The sequence below is a fragment of the Salmo salar genome, chromosome ssa02 (genome assembly GCF_905237065.1).
Source record: "Salmo salar chromosome ssa02, Ssal_v3.1, whole genome shotgun sequence".
NCBI lineage: Eukaryota > Metazoa > Chordata > Actinopteri > Salmoniformes > Salmonidae > Salmo > Salmo salar.
This window is the reverse complement of record NC_059443.1, coordinates 13,411,874-13,437,082: the sequence shown is the minus strand read 5'-3', so window position 1 is coordinate 13,437,082 and position 25,209 is coordinate 13,411,874. Positions and strand designations below refer to the sequence as shown.

The 25,209-nt window shown below is 46.4% G+C and overlaps 1 protein-coding gene across 2 annotated transcripts; it reads left to right on the top strand.

Moving 5' to 3' along the window:
- The first annotated feature begins 1,208 nt into the window (after positions 1-1,208).
- On the top strand, positions 1,209-24,557 carry LOC106606066 (E3 ubiquitin-protein ligase TRIM71). Of its 2 annotated transcripts, XM_045698009.1 has the most exons (4): positions 1,210-2,955; positions 13,411-13,578; positions 17,843-17,977; positions 18,120-24,557. In XM_045698009.1, the coding sequence occupies exons 1-4, from the start codon at positions 2,227-2,229 to the stop codon at positions 19,569-19,571; spliced, it is 2,484 nt and encodes an 827-aa protein (XP_045553965.1). In that variant the 5' UTR covers positions 1,210-2,226; the 3' UTR covers positions 19,572-24,557. The 2 variants fall into 2 exon arrangements, with proteins under 2 accessions (XP_045553969.1, XP_045553965.1); XM_045698013.1 differs by lacking the exon at positions 13,411-13,578 and having other exon boundaries at positions 1,209-2,955.
- Positions 24,558-25,209: the final 652 nt, after the last annotated feature.

Below are 25,209 nucleotides of genomic sequence, written 5' to 3'. Positions count from 1 at the left end.
CGTGACTTTTGATTTGACATTCAGATATTGATTGGGGCTTGGTAGAGTATTACTGGTGTTCATGTGATTCCCGTGTTTTATGTCTCCCAGTCTTTCACAGATTTTATTTACCAAGTTTAATATGACTCAGGGAAGGGAGACATCCATGTTAGAAGTCAACACCATGCCTACCCCGTCCATCAACACAAGTGTGGTGGAACTGTCCTCTTGGTCTAATGGTTAAGATTGGTTGGTTGGTTCCTCCCGTGGGAGACTCGGGTTCAGATCTCGGCTGGTTAGACGGACAACCAAGTTGTCTTTGGCCATTTCCAACACTGACGCTTCTTGACTCTTTCTTTTCATAGTGCCCCAGTCCTAGTAGCCTACACTCTTGGGTTTTTCCTCTGAGCAGGACTGGGCGGGGCCAGCTCCTTATCCAGGACTGGATAATGGGGTCAAACGGTTCCCTTCAGAGCTCTGTCACTCAGGCTGGCATCCCACTGCTTATTTTGGACTGCTAACATGTAAAGGATAAACCTCACTGGGGTTCTCCTGTCCTGGCCAGTGTGTGTGTGTGTGTGTGTGTGTGTGTGTGTGTGTGTGTGTGTGTGTGTGTGTGTGTGTGTGTGTGTGTGTGTGTGTGTGTGTGTGTGTGTGTGTGTGTGTGTGTGTGTGTGTGTGTGTGTGTGTGTGTGTGTGTGTGTGTGAGTGAGAGAGAGAGAGAGATATTCCAAGAGACTGAACCAAAAGCACAACATCAATGGCATGGCATTCACAGAGGCATGCATGAGTAAGCATTGCTTGTCAGTCTGAGACAGGATGAATGGATACAATCATGATCAGCAATTTATTTGTACACATTCAAAGTGGACATTAGAATTGTTTAAATAAAACGTTAGCATTAGGCTACTTACTGCAGTTTAAATAACAATTATTTAGTTTTTAGTTGTTTTAAATACACAAGCCAGAGAGAAAGTTTGATTTAGTTTGCCTGGTACCATGGAACCAATGGAATAGTCTCACAAGTGTCAAATTAAATTAAAGCCAAAGTCTATAATTGTTTCCAGGAAATTAAAATATTGAAATAGATCCCTTGTTTTTGCACAACTGCAGTTTGAGGTCTACTCCACGACATATTGCATACTATACTGTAGCATTTCCAATTCAAATGTTACTGTTAAAAATGGAATGAGTAGGGCGACGCTAGTATGTAACTGCCCAGCCCGGCTGTCCAACAAAGTCCCCGAGTCACCTTCCGTGTGATGAAACGGAAGTATGCTCACGGCTGTAGGATTAGAGACGTTCAGGGCATTTTCGAGAAACTCACGCCTTGCAGTTCACATGGCACAATTAGTAAAACCTACGTTGTACCTCTTGATATTTTGTTTAGTTCAACATGCGTAAAACGCGTGCACAAGGACACGGGCGCAAATGAACGCTTCATTGCACCGGACAAATGGATTAATTCTGCGCTGGCGGATGGTCAATGGAAGCCAGTGGAAAACGCTGTACATTTGATCTCAAGAAAGTGCAGCCTTTTATTAAGCACAACGAATGCATCGCAGAGCATTTCGTTCAGAGAAGGTATCATAGAGTAGCAAATCCTTTTTGGGAGACTGTTCAGCAACTGTTTGGCTATTTGATCTTATGCGCGCAAGTATCGCGCTAACTTATTACATCAAATGGATTCATTATTTAATTGTCTTCAACAGTCTCAGTTTGATGTGCATGGTTGGCTACATTTGAAAGAGGTGTGATGGTGGATTAGAATAATTGGACGGACACTTACTGTTAAAACACGTGTGTGCGTAATTGAACAGAGGAATTGATAACGAAAACCGGCAGTGGCCTTTCTCTGTGCTTGGGGAGAATCGGAGTGGGGGACACGCAGACGATTTAATGTTTGCCACAATATTGGTTTATTCCCATTGACGTAAACAAGAACATACAACTCTGTAATATTAAGTTATAATTACTCTCAAATTTCAATACGTAAAATGTGAATTATGTATGCAAATAAGGAAGACCTGAAGTTTGTTCTATTCCAAAGAGCTTTCATTGACGTTGACTGCCATTCCAATTTCCTTCAAACGCACGTCCTTCACCGGCAGACCTATTTCATCACTTACACATTTTATTTGCTGTCAGTGAGTGGATACCAATTTTGCACAATAGGAGCAACATTTAATAGAAACATTTAATCTAGTCTATCGTCATTGCATCTATTTACAAAGGCAACCGTAGGCTATGTCTAAATGCGGGTTTAAAGACCCCTATTCCAAAGCAGTCGAGCAAATGGCTTCATTCCCTGACTCCGACTTGAAGACATGCCCCCTATGCAAAGAACTGTGCCGCTCCTCTGCTCCGCTCTCCTCCAACTCGTCTACCTCCTCGTCCTCGTCTCATACCTCAACTAGCTCATCTACCTCATCCTCCAGAAGGCTCCACGTCCTCCCATGCCTCCATGCCTTCTGCAGGCAGTGTCTGGAGGACCAGCGGAACCCCGGAGACCCCTTGAAACTCCGGTGCCCGACCTGTGACCAAAAGGTTCTAATGCCCGTATCAGGAGTAGACGCCTTGCCCTCGTCAAACTTTTTATTTAGCAACATGTTGGATGCCGTGGTAAATTCGTCTGAGGAGCAAATCAACAATACTGTTAGCAGCAGGGGCAACAACTTGTCTCACAGACATAGCAGAGCGCCCCTGTGCAGCTCTTGCAACGAGGGCAACCCCGCTACCTCTCACTGCCGAGACTGCCAGGAGTACCTTTGTAACAACTGTGTATGGGCACACCAGAGGGTCCGGCTTACCAAAGACCATTTCATTGATGGACTAATGGAGAGTCTGTTTCACCAGCACCTGGGGAACCGAACCAACAACTCTAACACTCCTACTGCCACTCTGAGCCGGTCGAGCTACTCTCTGCTGCCTGTCTTTCAGGACAGGCTGAGTTTCTGCCAGGAGCATGACAATGCGGTAAGTTTCTCCATCTGAGTCTAACAGCAGTAATGCTGTTTAATATCATCATGAGATAGCCCCCATCCTCCCATATCCTCTGTCTGACCCACCACCCCTTCACAGTCTAACATGTGTTTGGGTGTTATTGGACACCTCTTCACAGCCTAACGTGGGTTTGGGTGTTATTGGACACCTTCAAAGCCTAACGTGGGTTTGGGGGTTATTGGACACCTCTTCAACGCCTAACGTGGGTTTGGGGGTTATTGGACACCTCTTCACAGCCTAACGTGGGTTTGGGTGTTATTGGACACCTTCAAAGCCTAACGTGGGTTTGGGGGTTATTGGACACCTCTTCAACGCCTAACGTGGGTTTGGGGGTTATTGGACACCTCTTCACAGCCTAACGTGGGTTTGGGTGTTATTGGACACCTTCAAAGCCTAACGTGGGTTTGGGGGTTATTGGACACCTCTTCAAAGCCTAACGTGGGTTTGGGGGTTATTGGACACCTCTTCAAAGCCTAACGTGGGTTTGGGGGTTATTGGACACCTTCAAAGCCTAACGTGGGTTTGGGGGTTATTGGACACCTCTTCAAAGCCTAACGTGGGTTTGGGGGTTATTGGACACCTCTTCAACGCCTAACGTGGGTTTGGGGGTTATTGGACACCTCTTCACAGCCTAACGTGGGTTTGGGTGTTATTGGACACCTTCAAAGCCTAACGTGGGTTTGGGGGTTATTGGACACCTCTTCAAAGCCTAACGTGGGTTTGGGGGTTATTGGACACCTCTTCAAAGCCTAACGTGGGTTTGGGGGTTATTGGACACCTTCAAAGCCTAACGTGGGTTTGGGGGTTATTGGACACCTCTTCAAAGCCTAACGTGGGTTTGGGGGTTATTGGACACCTCTTCAAAGCCTAACGTGGGTTTGGGGGTTATTGGACACCTCTTCAAAGCCTAACGTGGGTTTGGGGGTTATTGGACACCTCTTCAAAGCCTAACGTGGGTTTGGGGGTTATTGGACACCTCTTCAAAGCCTAACGTGGGTTTGGGGGTTATTGGACACCTCTTCAAAGCCTAACGTGGGTTTGGGGGTTATTGGACACCTCTTCAAAGCCTAACGTGGGTTTGGGGGTTATTGGACACCTCTTCAAAGCCTAACGTGGGGTTGGGTGTTATTGGACACCTCTTCAAAGCCTAACGTGGGGTTGGGTGTTATTGGACACCTCTTCAAAGCCTAACGTGGGGTTGGGTGTTATTGGACACCTCTTCAAAGCCTAACGTGGGGTTGGGTGTTATTGGACACCTCTTCAAAGCCTAATGTGGGGTTGGGTGTTATTGGACACCTCTTCAAAGCCTAATGTGGGGTTGGGTGTTATTGGACACCTCTTCAAAGCCTAACGTGGGTTTGGGGGTTATTGGACAAACTCAAATGGGATCTACCATTTGGGCTTGACAGTCCATAGTAATATCACAGTCTTATAACACCAATTTCACAGTCTGTCTCATAATACCAAAGTCATGGATAAATAATATATGATATAAATGTACATTTGGAGAGTAGTTGGAGCAGTGTCTCTGCTGGGGTGTACTTGGACTAAGCAGCAGTGTAGTCCCTCACTCCTGTCCATTGTCTAACGTCACTACTGGGCGTCATTCTGACGTCACTACTGGGCGTCATTCTGACGTCACTACTGGGACGTCATTCTGACGTCACTACTGGGACGTCATTCTGACGTCACTACTGGGACGTCATTCTGACGTCACTACTGGGACGTCATTCTGACGTCACTACTGGGACGTCATTCTGACGTCACTACTGGGCGTCCTTCTGACGTCACTACTGGGCGTCCTTCTGACGTCACTACTGGGCGCCCTTCTGACGTCACTACTGGGCGCCCTTCTGACGTCACTACTGGGCGCCCTTCTGACGTCACTACTGGGCGCCCTTCTGACGTCACTACTGGGCGCCCTTCTGACGTCACTACTGGGCGCCCTTCTGACGTCACTACTGGGCGCCCTTCTGACGTCACTACTGGGCGCCATTCTGACGTCACTACTGGGCGCCATTCTGACGTCACTACTGGGCGTCACTACTGGGCGTCATTCTGACGTCACTACTGGGCGCCATTCTGACGTCACTACTGGGCGTCATTCTGATGTCACTAGGTGCCATTCTAACGCAGTTGCCAGGAGCCAATGCAGATGTGAGACAATACACTCCTGTCCTGACTCCGGTGCAGACAGTGTGGCTGAGGAGTCCATGCTCCCAATAGAGAAACATACAGGAAGCCTTTACTCAGTGGAAGGCCAGTCGGAATGTAATGTCATGACGTTAGCCTTCAGCAGAGCAGTCATCTGGGAGACATGTTGAGGATGGGACTACACACACATTCTCTCTGTATTCCCCCGCCCCCACAGACACACTTTCTATTTGTTCTACCCATTCACCCTCTTCTCTACCAATTCTCTCTACAGTCTCTGGTGAGAACGTTGAATGTTACAGAGAACACTGTAACACCAGGTCAGTGAGATGGTTGAACATTCCTGCCTTGTAGTGGGGCAAAGCCAAAGAAATCCAGCATCTGAATAGCCTTCACAACAAGGTTGGGTTAAAGTTGGCCACCTCAGACATATGTACATCCCAAATGGCACCCTATTCCCTAAATAGTGCACTACTTTTGACCAGGGCCCATAGGGTGGACATAGTTTTGGTTACATTTTTTTACATTTCCCCCATCAAACTTTGACTAGAAACTCAACTCACTACAATACCTTATGTAACTTATTGTCTAAAAAACAGTTTCCCTTTTCTAGTTGTGAATGGCCTTGGGTCAGAACTAGTAGGAGGCCTATATCCATTCAATGTTTAAGCTGAGAGAATGTTGTGACCTCTCTCTCTGTTGACTTTGATTCCAACAGAAGGTCACAAGGTGGAAGGGACGGAAGGCCGTCACTGCATTGTTGTCTGTTTTCTCCCTCAGGCTTGGGGTCAGGGGTTACGAGGGCGGGGCCACACTGGTTGCCATGTGGTGACGGTGTAGAACACTCAGTAAAGACTCACCTAACCCAAACCTTTTTGTAGATTACATTAGGATAGGAAGACTTGATTATTCTATAATGAGGAAATGTGGAAGTTGCTGGTATGTTTAGGCCTTGAGTCATTTGGATAGCCAACCTAGTTTGCTGTGCAGCTTAATGCCATGTTAGAGGAATGCATCTAACTCATCCTCTAATCAACAGGACAATAAGGGGTTAGTGGAGAAGCCTTTTGCATGATGACACTCCCAGCCTGTCACTAACCAGTTTAGTCTGTCTGTAACTCTCATCCAATGGCACGACGATCTGATGAGACACTGCTACAGGCTAGGTTAATGTGTTTTCAGATATTGTCTCAGTCACTGAAATAAAAGCCACTGTTGTTGCCGTTATTGACAACACTGACAGCTATGAACATTCAGTCAATGATTCCACAGTACATTAGACAGTTAACTATGGGGAAGAGGGGGGAGTGAGTAGTCCCGTCTCTCATTGACTACACAGGAGGCTGCTGAGGGGAGAACGGCTCATAATAATGGCTGGAATGGAATAGTATCGAACACAAGGAAACCATGGGTCTGATGTGTTTTATACCATGTAATCCTTTCTAGCCATTACTATGAGCAGCCATTACTATGAGCAGCCATTACTATGAGCAGCCATTACTATGAGCCTGTCCTCCCCAATGAAGGTGTCAGCTGCCGCTGGTGATTGACTACCATCGCTCCTACCAGTGCAGTGAACTCATGTAAGGAATCTTGTCTGGTTTGTAATTCTGTCTAGCTGGGGATATCCTCTGTGAACCAACCCCAAAAGCCTCCCTGTCAGTCACTATTTTATTATTCTGTTTCAGTTCTTCTTCTTCCCTGTGCCTCTTTTTCAGTTTTAACCCATTTCATGTGAGAGAGGGAGCCCCTCCTGGTGCTTTGATATTGAATCTGGCAGCTAGGGGCACAGACTTAAAACAACCCCACTGCCCTGGTCCAGCCCCAGCTTAGCCCCGGCCCAGCCCCAGCTTAGCCTCGGCTTAGCCCCAGCCCCAGCTCAGTCCCGGCCCAGTCCCGGCTCAGCCCCTGAGGATCAAGATGGGATGGATGGTAGCCATCTGGTGTTGTGGAGCTGCTTGTAGGCTGGGGTCTGCGTCTCAAATTCCACCCTATAGCCTGCATAAAGCCTACCTATTGCCCCATGGGCCCTGGTTAGAAGTAGTGCACTAAAAATGGAATAGGGTGTCATTTGGGACATAGCCAGAGAGAGGGGGGTTCCTCTAATGGGGGTACCTTTCCTCCTACGGTAGGACCAGACCTTCATCAGGAATGTGGAACGGTCTTCATTAGGGCTGAGGAGGAAGGCCTGACTGGCAGTATTACTAATAGACCTCTTATGTAACAGAATTAGAAGCCAGACAGAGAAACTGGAGATCTGTTGTTTTTATTCCCATGGAAAGTTCTCTCTATAATGTATCTCTATTCCTCCTAGTTCAGCTGGTTCTGAAGGTGGATGAACATTGCAGATGTAGTCCATATTGATTAGTTCTAGACCAAACCTTTAATACAGTTTAAAGTTCTACTGTAGGCTACACATGCACAACCATTGCACTGGCAGGATTCAGCTTTTTAATGAAAGGAATTATACATATTTTCTCCCCATGACTGCAAATCTCTGTGTTGAAGAGGCTTTGAAAATAGTTTTAACATGACAGAGTGGACGTTTGGTTTCCCTGCTGGTCCTACAAGGTGGCAGACATCAGCAGACATAGCATTAACGATGGGGCCCGCCTTCTCATTGGGAATATGAAAACAATGTCTAGCCAAAATAACTCTGTTTATATGTCCCAAATGGCACCTTATTCCCTAGATAGTGCACTACTTTTGGCCCGACCCCTAAGCGAAAGTGGTGCACCATGAAGGGAATAGGGTGCCATTTGGAACGTAGACTCTGTGTTGCCATAAAGCAGGCAGCACGGCCGGCGAGTCAGTGGAACATATGTCTGAACATTTAATGCTGTTGTATGAAGAAGACAGATGGAGCAGTCAGTCCACCAGTCCAGGGAAATAAAGAAAGCAGTTGGAATGGTCTGCAGATTGTGTTTCTGATGAACAGTGGAAAGTAGAAGGGTGATTCACTCAGTGTGGGTCACGTTTTTTCTTCTGCTGAGTCTAGATTTTAGTACAGATGGAATATCACCATTGTTTGAAACAGAATGGGTGTACACACAATCACAGCTGTGTGGAAGTGTTGGACACATGGATCAGTGTAGAGCTAGAGCTTGTCAAAGAGAGATGTGTCCATGAATGTGTTTTTGTTTTGACCGCCAGGTCTCTGTTTTGGCTCTGGAACTTCCGGGTGCTGGAGTGGACATTCCGTTTAAACACTTCCCTTTAGTTGGGTAGTTCCTTCACTCTTCCATTAACCAGGGGGCTCATATGGGGGGGAGGGGACTGTAGGGTTGTTCAGCAGACGCAGGTCTGGCTGCCCCCCTCCCACCAGCACGGCTCACATGGAAGCGCTTTCAGAATTCTATATACAAGAAACGTCTGGCATGGCATCAAAGCAGCTCTCTCTCTGGGATGGAAGCCCTATTCCTAGACAGCGATGGGCTCCGAAACATCTCATATGTTTCTGGCTCATGGTCAGTCCATGAGGAGGCACAGTTCTTTATTAGGGTTCTGAAAATCTGGGAACTTCCACAAAAACTTTTCCAGAAATCCTGGTTGGAAGATCACTGGAATCGGGAGGGGATAAGCAGGAAATCTAGGAACGCTCCAAACAGGGATGTAGAAAAACCTGTGAGTTTCGGTAAAGTTACAGGAATTTAGCAACCCCAGTGTATCAGAACTGGAGGTCATCAACACACAGAACAACTTGGTGTATAGCTTGTAGTGTTCTATTGTAGAGGCTGAGCCATAGAGATCAAGTCGTGCATGTTACTGGAACACACAAACAAATCAAATACAATTTTATCTTTCACATACACATGGTTAGCAGATGTTATTGCGAGTGTAGCGAAATGCTTGTGCTTCTAGTTCCGACCATGCAGTAATATCCAACAAGTAATCTAACAATTTCACAACAACTACCTTATACAAGTGTAAAGGAATGAGTAAGAATATGTACATAAAAATATATGGATGATCGATGGCTGAACGGCATAGGCAAGATGCAGTAGATAGTATAGAGTACAGTATATACATATGAGATGGGTAATGTAGGGTATGTAAACATTTATATAAAGTGGCTAGTGATACATTTATTACATCTAATTGTTAAAGTGGCTAGAGATGAGTCAGTATGTTGGCAGCAGCCACTCAAAGTTAGTGATGGTTGTTTAACAGTCTGATGGCCTTGAGATAGAAAGCTCTTTCTCAGTCTGATGGTGATGCATTGTGCAGACCTCACTACCCTCTGGAGAGCCTTCCGGTTATGGGCGGAGCAGTTGCCGTACCAGGCGGTGATACAGCCCGACAGGATGCTCTCGATTGTGCATCTGTAAAAGTTTGAGTGTTTTTGGTGACCAGTCGAATTTCTTCAGCCTCCTGAGGTTGAAGAGTCTTCTTCACCATGCGGTCTGTGTGGGTGGACCATTTCAGTTTGTCCGTGATGTGTACGCAGAGGAACTTAAAACTTTCCACCTTCTCTACTACTGTCCCATCGATGTGGATAGGGGGGTTCTCCCTCTGCTGTTTCCTGAAGTCCACGATCATCTCCTTTGTTTTGTTGACATTGAGTGTGAGGTTATTTTCCTGACACCACACTCCAAGGGCCCTCACCTCCTCCCTGTAGGCCGTCTTGTCGTTGTTGGTAATCAAGACTACCACTGTAGTGTCGTCTGCAAACTTGATGATTGAGTTGGAGGCGTGCATGGCCATGCAGTCATGGGTGAACGAGCAGGCTGAGAACGCACCCTTGTGGGGCCCCAGTGTTGAGGATCAGCAGGGTGGAGATGTTGTTTCCTACCCTCACCACCTGGGGGCGGCCCGTCAGGAAGTCCAGGACCCAGTTGCACAGGGCGGGGTCGAGACCCAGGGTCTCGAGCTTAATGACGAGTTTGGAGGGTACTATGGTGTTAAATGCTGAGCTGTAGTCGATGAAACAGCATTCTTACATAGGTATTCCTCTTGTCCAATATGCAGTGTGATTGCGCACTGCTGGACAGAGCGGTACACACTCAGTCATGGTGCTCTCTGTCTGCCTCTCTCTCTCTCAGCTGATATTGTCACCCCATTTGTCTTGATACGGTGGTCTTGCACACTGTTTTCAGCCTGGCTGTGTTTGTGTGTGCAGCGCTGTGCACGTGTGACTTCTGGGAAACCGGATTAGCATGGACAGGGCACCCTCGGGTTATGTTGATCTGTATGCTCCGTGTGTGTATTTTACATCAGCCCTGTGTGGGAGTTCTGGGACGTTTGCATTATTCTGTCGCTCTTTAAATGTCCAATAGATCTACAGGCTAGCGAGGAAACAACTTAGTTAAATTTACTGTCTGAGATTCTGATGAATCATAATTCCAGATGTTTTCTGATTTAGATGTGTTTTTGAAGTCCACCATCCCAGGGAATGGTTTGACTGTCCCCTTTCTTTCACTTCAGACACATGAAATACCATAACATGGACTTGAACGGGATAACAGCTCTGTCCTGTTCCACAGAAGTTCAAGTGCATCCTGACTTTGGTTCCTTTTACCCCAGCTTTGGGTTGTCTTTGGCCACTTCTGTTGGCAGTTTGGTGTTTAAAGGCCCCTCTATTCCTCCCCCCTCCCTCTGTGATGCTGATAGATACAGGATCACAACCTCTGGTACGATAACACAACACTAGGACTGTAACGGTCATGGAATTATGGATGACTGTAATTGGCCAGCCAAATGACCGCGGTCACCGTAATAACCGTTTTGAATAACAAACATGTATTATTTTGGCTGCCATTTTTCTCCTCTCCTCTGCTGCTCTGACCTGGGGGCTAAAGACATCAGCATGCTTCAGTTGGGCTGGCTGCTAGCCCAAACCCAATGAGTGTGCTCGCAAACTCCTTTTAAAAGACCTTCGCATGAAAAACGTGAAAAAAGCGTCAATATTACCGTTTGTTGATTTGAGACCCCGTAGCCAGTATAAACTTCATCAAAATAGTCAGAATGAATTGAAGATAACCCAAGATACCTGTCATTCATTTTGACATTGTTATGTTTGGTGCAGCATGAAAAAATGTGTGGCCAAACGGCTGAAAAAACCCTTACCGAAGTCCTGAACGTGGTGTTGAGGGCTGTGTTAGAGGTGTTAGTCAGCGCTGATGGATTGGCCTTTGTGGTGGGGAGAGGAAAGCACCTCCAAACTCCTTCATTTGGTCATTTCATTGAGAGGAATCCGCCTCAGTGATTACTGTCGGATAGATCCGTTGACATTTTCAAATGGCTCACTGGGAAGAGGGAAGGGGCCAATGGGTGAGCTATGTACCCTGACCCATGCTGAGTGGTCCATGTCATTTGAGGGCTTTGTGGTGCTGAGTGGACTAAACACACACACACTCTCGTACTGAATCTCCAGAACTAACTCAAGAGCATCCAGTCTAAATGAACTCTCATTGTGAAAACTCTCTGACAACTTCACCCCTGCATTAAACCTTAGTATTGTCAGAGTATGTCCCCACACCAGCACCAAATGATATTATGACTGTTGCTATAGAGACATGTACTAGCGAAGTATTATACGGTGCTTGAATGAAGTTCTGGATACATGCCACACATCCATGCACTTTAGTGGTAATACATAGGAACATATCAAAGATAAACATCTTTAGGGGCTCTGTATTGTAAATATTGATGTTCTTGGCAACTGACCAATGTAATTGTTTATTGGCCTCCTTTCTCTATACAATGTAGTGATTGGCCTGCATCACTCACCCTGCTTTCTCCATCCTATCCTGTACGCTCTACCCTTTCACTCCTGCAGTGGTGGAAAAAGCAGCCAATCGTTATACTTGAGTAAAAATAAAGATATCTTAATAGAAAATGACTCCGGTGAAAGTCACCCAGTAAAATACTACGTGAGAAAGTCAAAGTATTTGGTTTGAAATATACTTAACTATCAAAAGTAAAAGTGTAAATAATTTCAAATTCCTTATGTTAAGAAAACCAGATGGCATGATTATTTGTTTTTTATTTATTTACGGATAGCCAGGGGCACACTCCAACACTCTGACATAATTTACCAACAAAGCATTTGTGTTTAGTGAATCCACCAGATCAGAGGTAGTAGGAATGACCAGGGATGTTCTCTTGATAAGTGTGTGAATGAGACCATTTTCCTTTCCTGCTAAGCATTCAAAATGTAATGAGTACTTTTGGATGTCAGAGAAACTGTATGGAGTAAAAAGTACATTATTTTCTTTAGGAATATAGTGAAGAAAATGTTGTCAAAAATAAAGTACATATACAAAAAAAAGAACTACTTATGTAGTATTTTAAAATATTTTTACTTAAGTACCTCACACCACTGCACTCCTGCTTCCCCTCTTCATTATTTCTTACCCTTGTTTCTTCTTTCACTCTACTCTGCTTTAGACAGGACTGTGTCCAAAACACTGAGTATGAGATGCCGTTCAGTACATCGTTGTGCAGACCGAGGCAGAGCCATAGCTTAATGTCATTGTTACTATTATTAAATCTTCAGGACCTGACAGTCAACATGTTAGATACTGTACAGAATGTAACAATAGAACTGGCTGCGGTTGGTTGTTGCTGTATGTGAGAGGATAGCTGTTCTGTTGCTGACTGTCTGCTTCTGTGCCTGTCCCTCTGCAGGTTCTGTTGCTGACTGTCTGCTTCTGTGCCTGTCCCTCTGCAGGTTCTGTTGCTGACAGTCTGCTTCTGTGCCTGTCCCTCTGCAGGTTCTGTTGCTGACTGTCTGCTTCTGTGCCTGTCCCTCTGCAGGTTCTGTTGCTGACTGTCTGCTTCTGTGCCTGTCCCTCTGCAGGTTCTGTTGCTGACTGTCTACTTCTGTGCCTGTCCCTCTGCAGGTTCTGTTGCTGACTGTCTGCTTCTGTGCCTGTCCCTCTGCAGGTTCTGTTGCTGACTGTCTGCTTCTGTGCCTGTCCCTCTGCAGGTTCTGTTGCTGACTGTCTGCTTCTGTGCCTGTCCCTCTGCAGGTTCTGTTGCTGACTGTCTGCTTCTGTGCCTGTCCCTCTGCAGGTTCTGTTGCTGACTGTCTGCTTCTGTGCCTGTCCCTCTGCAGGTTCTGTTGCTGACTGTCTGCTTCTGTGCCTGTCCCTCTGCAGGTTCTGTTGCTGACTGGCTGCTTCTGTGCCTGTCCCTGTGCAGGTTCTGTTGCTGACTGGCTGCTTCTGTGCCTGTCCCTGTGCAGGTTCTGTTGCTGACTGGCTGCTTCTGTGCCTGTCCCTGTGCAGGTTCTGTTGCTGACTGTCTGCTTCTGTGCCTGTCCCTGTGCAGGTTCTGCATTTCTTCTGTGATACGTGCTCCGTGCCTGTCTGTAGGGAGGGCAGTGTGGGTTGTCACTTGGGCCACAGCCTCCGCTACCTCCAGGATTCCCTGCAGGACTCCAGGACCCTCACCATCCAGCTGCTGGCAGACACCCAGCGGGGCAGGCACACTGTACATGTGGGTAATGTGATGCAGGTCAGGCACTATTTAGGTGGGTGATGCAGGACAGGTACGCTGTACAGGTGGGTACTAGGATGCAGGGCAGGCATGCTTTAGGTGGGTGATGGGATGCAGGGCAGGCATGCTCTAGGTGGGTGATGGGATGCAGGGCAGGCACGCTCTAGGTGGGTGATGTGATGCAGACATGCTGTAGGTGGCGGGGACTCTATGTAGATCTATAGGGGGATATACAGCGGGGGACTCGACGTAGATCTATAGGGGGATATACAGCGGGGGACTCTATGTAGATCTATAGGGGGATATACAGCGGGGGACTCTATGTAGATCTATAGGGGGATATACAGCGGGGGGACTCTACGTAGATCTATAGGGGGATATACAGCGGGGGACTCTACGTAGATCTATAGGGGGATATACAGCGGGGGGACTCTACGTAGATCTATAGGGGGATATACAGCGGGGACTCTACGTAGATCTACAGGGGGATATACAGCGGGGACTCTATGTAGATCTACAGGGGGATATACAGCGGGGACTCTACGTAGATCTATAGGGGGATATACAGCGGGGGGACTCTACGTAGATCTATAGGGGATATACAGCGGGGGACTCTACGCAGATCTATAGGGGGATATACAGCGGGGGACTCTATGCAGATCTATAGGGGGATATACAGCGGGGGACTCTACGTAGATCTATAGGGGGATAAACAGCGGGGGACTCTACGCAGATCTATAGGGGGGATATACAGCGGGGGACTCTATGTAGATCTATAGGGGATATACAGCGGGGGGACTCTATGTAGATCTATAGGGGGATAAACAGCGGGGGACTCTATGTAGATCTATAGGGGGATATACGGCGGGGGACTATGTAGATCTATAGGGGGATATACAGCGGGGACTCTACGCAGATCTATAGGGGGATATACAGCGGGGGACTCTACGTAGATCTATAGGGGATATACAGCGGGGGACTCTATGTAGATCTATAGGGGGATATACAGCGGGGGACTCTATGTAGATCTATAGGGGGATATACGGCGGGGGGACTATGTAGATCTATAGGGGGATATACAGCGGGGACTCTATGTAGATCTACAGGGGGATATACAGCGGGGGACTCTACGTAGATCTACAGGGGGATATACAGCAGGGGACTCTATGTAGATCTATAGGGGATATACAGCGGGGACTCTACGTAGATCTACAGGGGGATATACAGCGGGGACTCTACGTAGATCTACAGGGGGATATACAGCGGGGACTCTACGTAGATCTACAGGGGGATATACAGCGGGGACTCTATGTAGATCTACAGGGGGATATACAGCGGGGACTCTACGCAGATCTATAGGGGATATACAGCGGGGGACTCTACGTAGATCTATAGGGGGATATACAGCGGGGGACTCTATGTAGATCTATAGGGGGATATACAGCGGGGGACTCTATGTAGATCTACAGGGGGATATACAGCGGGGGACTATGTAGATCTATAGGGGGATATACAGCGGGGACTCTATGTAGATCTACAGGGGGATATACAGCGGGGACTCTACGTAGATCTACAGGGGGATATACAGCAGGGGACTCTACGTAGATCTATAGGGGGATATACAGCGGGGACTCTACGTAGATCTACAGGGGGATATACAGCGGGGACTCTACATTGGTGTGTGTGTGTGTGTGTGACGGCCACTAGTCAGCTCTGACAGTTTGTATTCAGAGACTTGACGGCATCAGGAGCAGAATGGATCATTAGTGTCCTCTATCACTCCAGCCTCACAGGGCCAGGAGAATGGGAGTGGAAGGGCGGGCGGGAGGGAGAGGGGGAGAGGCCATAGTGCCCATTTATAGCCCCTCTAACACCATGCTTGCGTCCCAAATGGCACCATGTTCCCTACATAGCGTACTACTTTTGACCAGAGCCCAATGAAGGGAATAAGGGTGTCAGCCCAATGAAGGGAATAAGGGTGTCAGCCCAATGAAGGGAATAAGGGTGTCAGCCCAATGAAGGGAATAAGGGTGTCAGCCCAATGAAGGGAATAAGGGTGTCAGCCCAATGAAGGGAATAAGGGTGTCAGCCCAATGAAGGGAATAAGGGTGTCAGCCCAATGAAGGGAATAAGGGTGTCAGCCCAATGAAGGGAATAAGGGTGTCAGCCCAATGAAGGGAATAAGGGTGTCAGCCCAATGAAGGGAATAAGGGTGTCAGCCCAATGAAGGGAATACGGGTGTCAGCCCAATGAAGGGAATAAGGGTGTCAGCCCTATGAAGGGAATACGGGTGTCAGCCCTATGAAGGGAATACGGGTGTCAGCCCAATGAAGGGAATACGGGTGTCAGCCCAATGAAGGGAATACGGGTGTCAGCCCAATGAAGGGAATAAGGGTGTCAGCCCTATGAAGGGAATAAGGGTGTCAGCCCAATGAAGGGAATAAGGGTGTCAGCCCTATGAAGGGAATAAGGGTGTCAGCCCAATGAAGGGAATACGGGTGTCAGCCCAATGAAGGGAATACGGGTGTCAGCCCAATGAAGGGAATAAGGGTGTCAGCCCTATGAAGGGAATAAGGGTGTCAGCCCTATGAAGGGAATAAGGGTGTCAGCCCAATGAAGGGAATACGGGTGTCAGCCCAATGAAGGGAATACGGGTGTCAGCCCAATGAAGGGAATAAGGGTGTCAGCCCTATGAAGGGAATAAGGGTGTCAGCCCTATGAAGGGAATAAGGGTGTCAGCCCTATGAAGGGAATAAGGGTGTCACTTGGGATGCCGACAACCACTCAGAACATTAGGCCACTCCTCCTTAGGCGGCTGGCTGGGAGGTGGGCTGTCATCCAGCTGTGAATAGAGAGTGAAGGGTGTTGGGAACGGGATGGCTTTGGGAGGACGGACACAATGGAGAGGAATTCTAGGAAGACACTACCTTCCCCCAACCTGTCACCATACACCCTTCTCCCTCTCCCATACACCCCCCTCCCACCCCCCAAACCAACTCACTCACATGCCAATGAAATATGTATGCCCCTCCCCTTTCTCAAAACACAATACAAAAACACACCTCCCCCTACCCCCTTCAGTCCTGTGACACTCAGTTGGTGTTTTGAGGCTCACTTAACTTGAAGACCTAATTCACCAAATGCTGCTAACTCAATCTGGGCTGAGTGTTTTTAGCTCCTGTGAAGAGGCTGTACTATGACTATGACCAGCCTGATAATCCATTATCTCCTATGAAGAGATCTCATGGGCTGTGTCCCAAATGGCACCCTGTTCCCTATGGGCCCTGGTAAAAAATAGTGCACTACATAGGCAATGGGTGCAATTTGGGACACACATAATGTTCATGGGCTTGAATGGCACAAAGCCCGAGCTGTAGAACTCTGTCCTGAAAGGTAGAAGACCTTTGGCCTAAAGGGTCACATTAAAACACCATAATCTCATTTGCCGCATTTTTCTGCCCGTTCTGCCACCCCCTTAACCTCTGACCCAGGATTTGTTACCCCTATAGATGATGTCATTGGTGCTTCCTCTCTGATTGACACCACCACCCAGGTAGTACCCCTCATTCCATTGGTTGAGCTCAGTCCTGCCGGGACGGATCAGGTTATGGACGGTTGTCAGCTCCCACCTAGTGAGAAGTTAATTTAACATTTCTGTCCTAGTCAGTCACACTTTACATCAAGGCCATTTAGCAGACACTTTTAGACTTAGTCATGCGTGCATACACTGTATTTACTCTCCCAACAGTTAAAGGCCTGTCTGCTGATAAAGCATTTTGATAGCAGATCTTAACACAGTCTTAACTTAACGCTCTGAGCTTTAGTTCCGACCCCTATATCCACCAGAGGTGCCTCTATGGGGGGACTTCATGATGAGGACCAACTACTGGCTGGAACACAGCTGCTGTGTTGGCCTGGGGTCAACAGCCTCTCTCCAGCAGTAGTACTGGAGCCAGTCTGAGGTATTTCATTCACTTAACCAGCTGGCCTCATACTGAAAGGACTTTGAGAGGTCACTGATATGGAGGGCAGGAGAGGAGAGGAGAGCCATTTACACCATAGTCTCATGATACCCAGTAGCTTGCTGGTCCCTGGTGCAAAAAGGTTGAGAAACACTGACCTACTGTATCTGATAAGGAACAATGTGTCACTATTTAAAGGTCTTAACCTGTCAGGACTTAACCTGTGAATAATGTGTCAATGTACCATTCAAAGGTCATGCTTTTGTCCCCACTAAAGCAGTTTCTTAATGATTTACCTGCAGCTGAGCATTGAGAAAGCCCAGGCCGTTGCCGAGCAGGTGGAACTGAAGGCCATGGTGGTCCAGTCAGAGGTCAAAGCCATCACAGAGCGTCATAAGAAGGCCCTGGAGGAACGAGAATGTGAACTGCTGTGGAAAGTAAGTTGGTTTTCTGCTAAGTAGTATCATACTGTAGGACCTACAGTACATTTACACATTCCAGCAGTGTTACAAAACCTAAGACTATCTTTTCTTTCTCCTTTCTGTCCCTTTTCCCTCTTCCTCCTTTCACCCTCTAAAGGTTGAGAAGATCCGTCAGGGGAAAGCCAAGTCCCTCTATCTCCAGTTAGAGAAGCTGCACCAGAACCTGACCAAGCTGGACAGCACCATCGCTACAGTAACCCAGGTCCTAGAGAATGGCAGTAGTCTGGACCTGCTGCTGGCCAGAGAGAGCATGCTCCTCCAGATCACAGAGCTTAAGGCCCTCAGGGAGCTGTTACTACCGCAGGATGATGATCGCATCCTGTTCACCGCCCCTGACCAGACCTTGCTCCTCGCCATCCAGTCCCTAGGTCTGGTCAGCTCTGGGGCCTTCGCCCCCCTCACCAAGGCCCAGGGAGAAGGGCTATGTCGGGGATTGCAGGGTAAGCAGGCTTCCTTCACTGTGGTGGGGTATGATCATGATGGAGAGCCCAGGTTGTCTGGGGGGGACGGTGTGTCAGCTGTGGTGGTGGCGCCAGATGGTAACCTGCTAAACGCTGAGGTGTCCGACCATCAGAACGGGTTGTACACGGTCAGCTACCTGCCCAAGGTAGAAGGAGAACATCTGGTGTCAGTCCTTATCTGCAACCAGCACATCGAAGGCAGCCCCTTTAAAGCGCTGGTCAAGTCTGGCCGTAGCTATGGAGGTATCCCTTTGACGGTGGCCTCGTTCGGCAGGGAGGGGGACGGAGACGGGCAGCTGTGTCGCCCCTGGGGGGTGTGTGTGGACAAAGAGGGCTACATAATCGTAGCTGACCGAAGCAACAACAGGGTGCAGATCTTCAAGCCGTGCGGTTCCTTCCACCACAAGTTTGGTATGCTGGGCTCCAGACCAGGCCAGTTGGACCGACCAGCTGGGGTGGCCTGCGACAGCCAGAGGAGAATCATCGTTGCCGACAAGGATAATCACCGCATCCAGATCTTCACCTTTGAAGGCCGGTTCCTCCTCAAGTTCGGGGAGAAGGGAACCAAGACCGGTCAGTTCAGCTACCCCTGGGATGTGGCGGTCAGCTCGGAGGGAAAGATCCTCGTCTCAGACACCCGGAACCACCGCATCCAGCTCTTCAGGCAGGACGGCACCTTCCTCAACAAGTACGGCTTTGAGGGGGCTCTATGGAAACACTTGGACTCCCCCAGGGGTGTGGCCTTTACTCAGGAGGACCACCTGGTGGTGACAGACTTCAACAACCACCGTCTGCTGATCATCCGGTCGGACTGCCAGTCGGCCCACTTCCTGGGATCAGAGGGAACCGGTAACGGTCAGTTCCTGCGACCGCAGGGCGTAGCAGTGGACCAGGAGGACCGCATCGTGGTGGCTGACTCCCGGAACCACCGGATCCAGGTGTTCCAAACCAATGGTAATTTCTTATGCAAGTTGGGGACTCAGGGTAGCAGCTTTGGACAGATGGATCGCCCGTCGGGTATAGCTGTTACTCCAGACGGAAGGATTGTTGCCGTGGACTTTGGAAACAACCGAATCATTATGTTCTAGGCTAGGCAGTTTGTCTACTGGTTTGCAAAGAAATAAACATTGAAGAGGAGATTTTGAAACACACCCATCAGATGCAAATGTCTTTGTGAGCAAATGGAGACAGTAATATTGAAACTTGACCTTTTCTCTCAGTTATTACCTCTATTTTGAAAGAGCAAATCAATGCAGTACATGAACCAATGCCAACATGGGGTTATTGTCATAAGCTGACATTTTGAACCCTATCGTAGGCCTTCTGTGACAGTATCTGGCACGATAGTTGTCTTTGCTCCTGATGTGTGTGTCAAAATCTCTGATTTTCTCAGGGAATTTCTTGCATTCTTGAAAGATTTCCACTGCATCATACCTACCTCATGTAGCTGTGTATGAATGTACTCCTTTATTATTTGATGCAGAGATTTCGCCAGTGGAGTTTTGATGAAGTAACTACCTCAATGCAAAAGAAAAGTGTATATAGTTAACATGAAGCAACATTTGGTTGATATTTGCACAGAAAGTGCGCACACATTTTCTCTAATTGTTACTGTGCACATAAAGCGTGTGAAATCCCAGAATGTTGCTGAGAACAATGTATAATAATGACTGTGTTACATACATGTGGAGTCAAACTCAGCAACTGTTATTTTTCCATTTTGTTTTTGAATATGCCTCCATACCTCTGTAAAACCTTTTTACCTCATGTCACGACCACATAGTACCTCAGAACTCCAGTGTCCTCAGGTCGATAGTATGGCCAAGTCCCAAATGGCACCCTATTCCCTAAATAGTGCACTAGTTTTTACCGGAGCGCTATGGACCCTGATCTAAAGTAGTGCACTAAATAGCGAATAGGTTGTAATCTGAGACTCTAAAATGGATTCTCTCCACAAAATGGCTGCTGACAGTTTGCTATAGGCAGGTTGAATATTTGATATCAGTGACCATTGTCGTTCAGTCAGTCGTGATTTCAGTTAAAGGGAAAAAACATTTCATAAGGAATTGACCACCTTGAATTGGGTGAATCATCAGAAAGTTAACCCACTGGTGTGGGTTATTGTTTTATCCTGGTGGCAAATAAAATAATTTTTAAAAGTAAAACTGACCAGTAAATTAAGTGACAGCATTGATGTTGATCTCCATTGCCTCCATAGTATTTTCAATAGATATTCTCCATAGTAACCCCTAGCTGCTGGTCAGTTGCCTGATGACCCACTCATGTAGCCTACAGATGGCTGAGTAACCAAAGCAAAAGGCTCCACATAATTAGAATTCCATCAGCTGCTGCTCCCACACCCACATTCACCCTGCTCTGAACTGTGATGGCAGTGAGTCGGTTGGTCACATTAGACATTGTAATTTCAGTCAGCACAGCAGTTCCTCTCTATTGTACCTCCGTCTGAGAGAACATAACCAGGTCATTCATGGTTCCACAGTGGCTATTAACTACTGCACATCAAGAACCAGTAAAAATGCAAATGTTAAAAATGAATTAGTTTTTTTCCCCCACTATCCTGCCCTGTGTTATAAGCTATCTGTTCATAGCTATTAATATTGTGCTTATAGCTTTAACTGTTAAAGCCAAGTCCCAGCCTCTCCTCCCTGTGTCTCTGACTGCGTCTAATGGGCCAGTATTTCCTGTCTGTTGAGCCACATTGCCACAAATGCTGGTTTACGAGGAGAGCTCGGTTCTTTTCCAAATGGCACACTAATCCCTATATAGTGCACTACTTTTGACCAGAGCTTTATGAGCCCTGGTCAGTAGTAGTGCACTAAATAGGGACTAGGTAGCCATTTGGCACACCGCACTCTGTGAGTTGGTGATGCACCATAGCTGTCGGTCTCCAGCTGCTCTAACCCCCAGAAGAGTTGGAAGGCATGCCAGACACACCTCATATCTCCTTTACCTTAATAATCACAGCTGGGTGTACAGGGGGACCAGTGAGACGTTGGGCTCCAGACACTGCTTACTCAGTTACATCCTCTTAAAGATTGAATCAAAATGGCCACTTTTTAGATATTGAGTTTCCAGGTGTTTTAGTGAATTATTCACATTGACACTGTTCCAGTGTTGTAGCTTCTGCCTTTTGTTATACAGGAGATAAATTACACTTTCTGGGCCAGTTGTGACCAGCAGGAAAGGCATTGTGATGACAACAAACAGTGTAAATGGACTATTTGAAGTAATAAATATAACTCTTATAAAAATGGCTCACCATCACTGTCATTTAGTTTTTCAGTATTTAATTTTGTCCTTGCTGGTGTGACCCCTGGAATATAAAAAAAAAAATTAACCAGGCAAGTCGGTTAAGAACAAATTGTTATTTACAATGACAACCCACTGTTCCCCGGTAGGCCAACTGCCTTGTCCAGGGGCAAAACGACAGATTTGTACCTTGTCAGCTCAGGGATTCGATAATGCAACCTTTTGGTTACTGGTCCAACGCTCTAACCACTAGGCTACCTGCCACCCCATATATATACCTCATTATACAGAAAGATATAGGTATAATGTACATCTTTACCTCAGTATTACTGAGCTACGCCTTTTACCTCATTGCTGAACTGTTAATACCTCGTTGGCATGGTTGCATTTTTCAAACCTCAGTTGAATTTCAGTTAGATGTGTGGTCTTATAGTGTACTGTTACACTAGAGAATGGAAAGGGAAGGCTTGAAGAAGTTATGAACAGTTTGATCAAGTAGATTAAACCGAGGACAATGCTGCTTCAAATCCACACTGATCTGATGTATTTTCAGTACATTGTTGGTTCCTATATTGTTCCTATAGTTTGAACTTAAGTTTGCAGTGAATGTTTCTTAAAATACCTCAAGGTCTTGACACTTAGAAGACAAGACTTGTATATTTTCATTTTAATGCATGATTCAAAAAGTAATTGTGGGAAAGATTTCACTGCTTTTTAATTATTTTAGGGTTATATACAGTTATAGTATGTTAGGTTGAGGAGGATGGCTTCCTTTGACTATAAGATTGTGTCTATTTTCTGAATAGCCTTACTGGGCCCAATCAAGTTACCTCATGATGATGTCAAACAACAAGAGTTCAAACAGAAATACATTTGCCTTAAGTATTTCAGTAGGACCCTCATTAGCTACTGCTAAAGCAGTACATAACACTATACTAGTAGAGGACATTCAACATGTACTCTGTCTATACTTCCACAGTTGGAAGTATCACAATTAATCAAGAAAACTACCAAGGGCTTAAAGTAAATGTAACCTTTGTTGAACTTTGTTATTTACCTGTTTCTGTATCTGCTGTTTGTTTTTTATTGTCAGGTTGCAAAATTCTGGTAACTTCACAGGTTTTCAAGAATTCCAGGTTGGAGGATTCCTAGAATCAGGAGTGGATAAAGAGGGAGGGAATCTTCCAAATGGCATTTCTGGGAATTGGGGGAAAGTTTCTTTGCAACCCTAGCCGCAAGTATACTTTGGGCTCCATTCGATCCGTATGGTGGAAATTCAGCACTGTAGAGAAATTAAAGGCAACGTTCCCACATTTCGTGGAGACTGCATTCACGGTTAACGCTGCATATGTCGACTCAAATCAGAAATGTCCTTTTTACATTTTAATTGCACTATAGCGCTGAACTTCGATACAGATTAAATCGAGCCTCAGTCTATCCAGACTATCAGAAATGCTCTGTGTACAGTCATCCACAGTAACTTATCTGGGTGATCATTATGGGAGGATTCCAGCATTAGTACTTTTCCTCTCATGGAGATAAACAACAGAAGCCTATCAGTTCATAAGAACATGGTCTTAGACTAATGTGATCATGTAGTCAATTTAAGTTGAACTCCGGTAGGTATAATGCTAGTGTTCCACGTTTTGAAAAACTGTCAATAAGCAGCTTTTACCTATTCTGATGAAAACATTTTTTTTCAAAATGACATAAGATCCAACTTTAAAATGCTTAATCAGATAATTTTTGATGGAAAAAAATACTGATTATGAGGGAGTGGACTCAAACAGATTTGTTTTACTTTTCCAATGTATAATTTTTGTTGGAGTGTGTCTCAGTATGTGGGGAAAAATGTCTCAAGGAAAAAATATTCTGAATTGTCACAATTCTATGGCGTTGTGAAATATACATTATACTGTCAGATGTCTCTGATCCTGATCCCAGTCAGGCCATTTCAGCATGGTGAATGGGGTTTATTAATCATTTGATACTTTAGGCCATTTACTCTGGAATTGTGTTGAACCCCAAAAAAAAATCACTGTATGAAAAACATTGAGGTCGTTTGACCCTTTTGTGGGGTTTATATAACCTGGAGTCAAGCCTAAATATTGTGCTGTTTCATTTGAAGTGAAATGGAAGGATGCTCCATATGGATTCCACTTATGAGTGTTTGAAAGGGATAGCAGTGAGATTAGGGGACTCTAAAAGAGTTCTTCCAATACTCCCTCCTTCCCTATACCCTTTAGTGACTGGTTGGAAGTGTTGGTGTGAGCCCTAAATGCCACCCTGTTCCCTAGAGCACAGGTGTTAAACTCATTCCATGGAGGGCTGTTTGTTTTCACTTCTTCCTTGTACTTGATTGAGGAATTTAGGTCACCTGGTTGTCTTATGTTTTAGCAGACGCTCTTATCCAGAGCGATGTGCAGTACTCTTCTGTACTGGTCCCCCGTGGGAATGGATCCCACAACCCCGGTGTTGCTAGTGCCATGCTCTACCAACTAGACACACGGAACCTGGGTTGTCTAGGTCTTAATTGAAAGGAAAAACCAAAAACCTGCAGACACGACTAGGACATCCATGGAATGAGTGACACCCCTGCCCTATAGAGGGCACTACTTTTAACTAGTCCTATCAAAAGTTGTGCATTTTATTGGGACTAGGGTGCAATTTGGGACTCAGGAAGAAGCATTCTGAAGGATGTTAGGCAACTGTTAACCTGCCGTCTGCTTCTCGTCTATATGGACTTAACATTTCCTATGCAGTTTGGGATTTCAATAAAATGGGATTCTTGTATCCAACATCCATTTCCTGATCTGTCTTTTTGAATCCACTATTATTCAGGCACAGTAGAAAAGCGGTGTGTCCGCATACCAAGAGGGGAGGGCAGTGATCAGGCAAGGCCATTTGTTTTTATTAGTGAGAGTATTCTCATGGCTTAGTCTGTCAGCAGTGAAGGGGCGGCTTTAGAAAGTAACACCCCAGTCTCCTTTTCATCACCTGATTTACATAAGGTACATTACAATGGATGGTCCAGGTATCATGACGTGGCCCATGTGGGGGGAGGGGGCCTTCCTCTCTTGTTCAAGTAAGAAGGTGCAAATGACAGAGAGCACCATCAGACCAACTCCTTGAATGCCTACTCCATGAAATTTGCATTTGTCTAAAACTTTACTGTTTCGTTTGTGTACATTACCTGTATTTATACATAGTTTAACAGGAAAAGATCAATAGCTGGAGTGTGTTTAATGGCACCCTATTCCAAAAACGATGGGCCCTGGTGAATCAAGTGTTGTACTATGTACCAATACCAGGTTTTAGTTTGTGTGTGTGTGGTCCTTGTGCCCTCCTCTAAAAGCAGACAGCCAGCTCTTAACCCCTCCCCCACACAAAGCATTAAACACATTCCTCCTCTGACATGACAGCAGCACAACTCCACCTTCTCCCTCAACGGTCTGA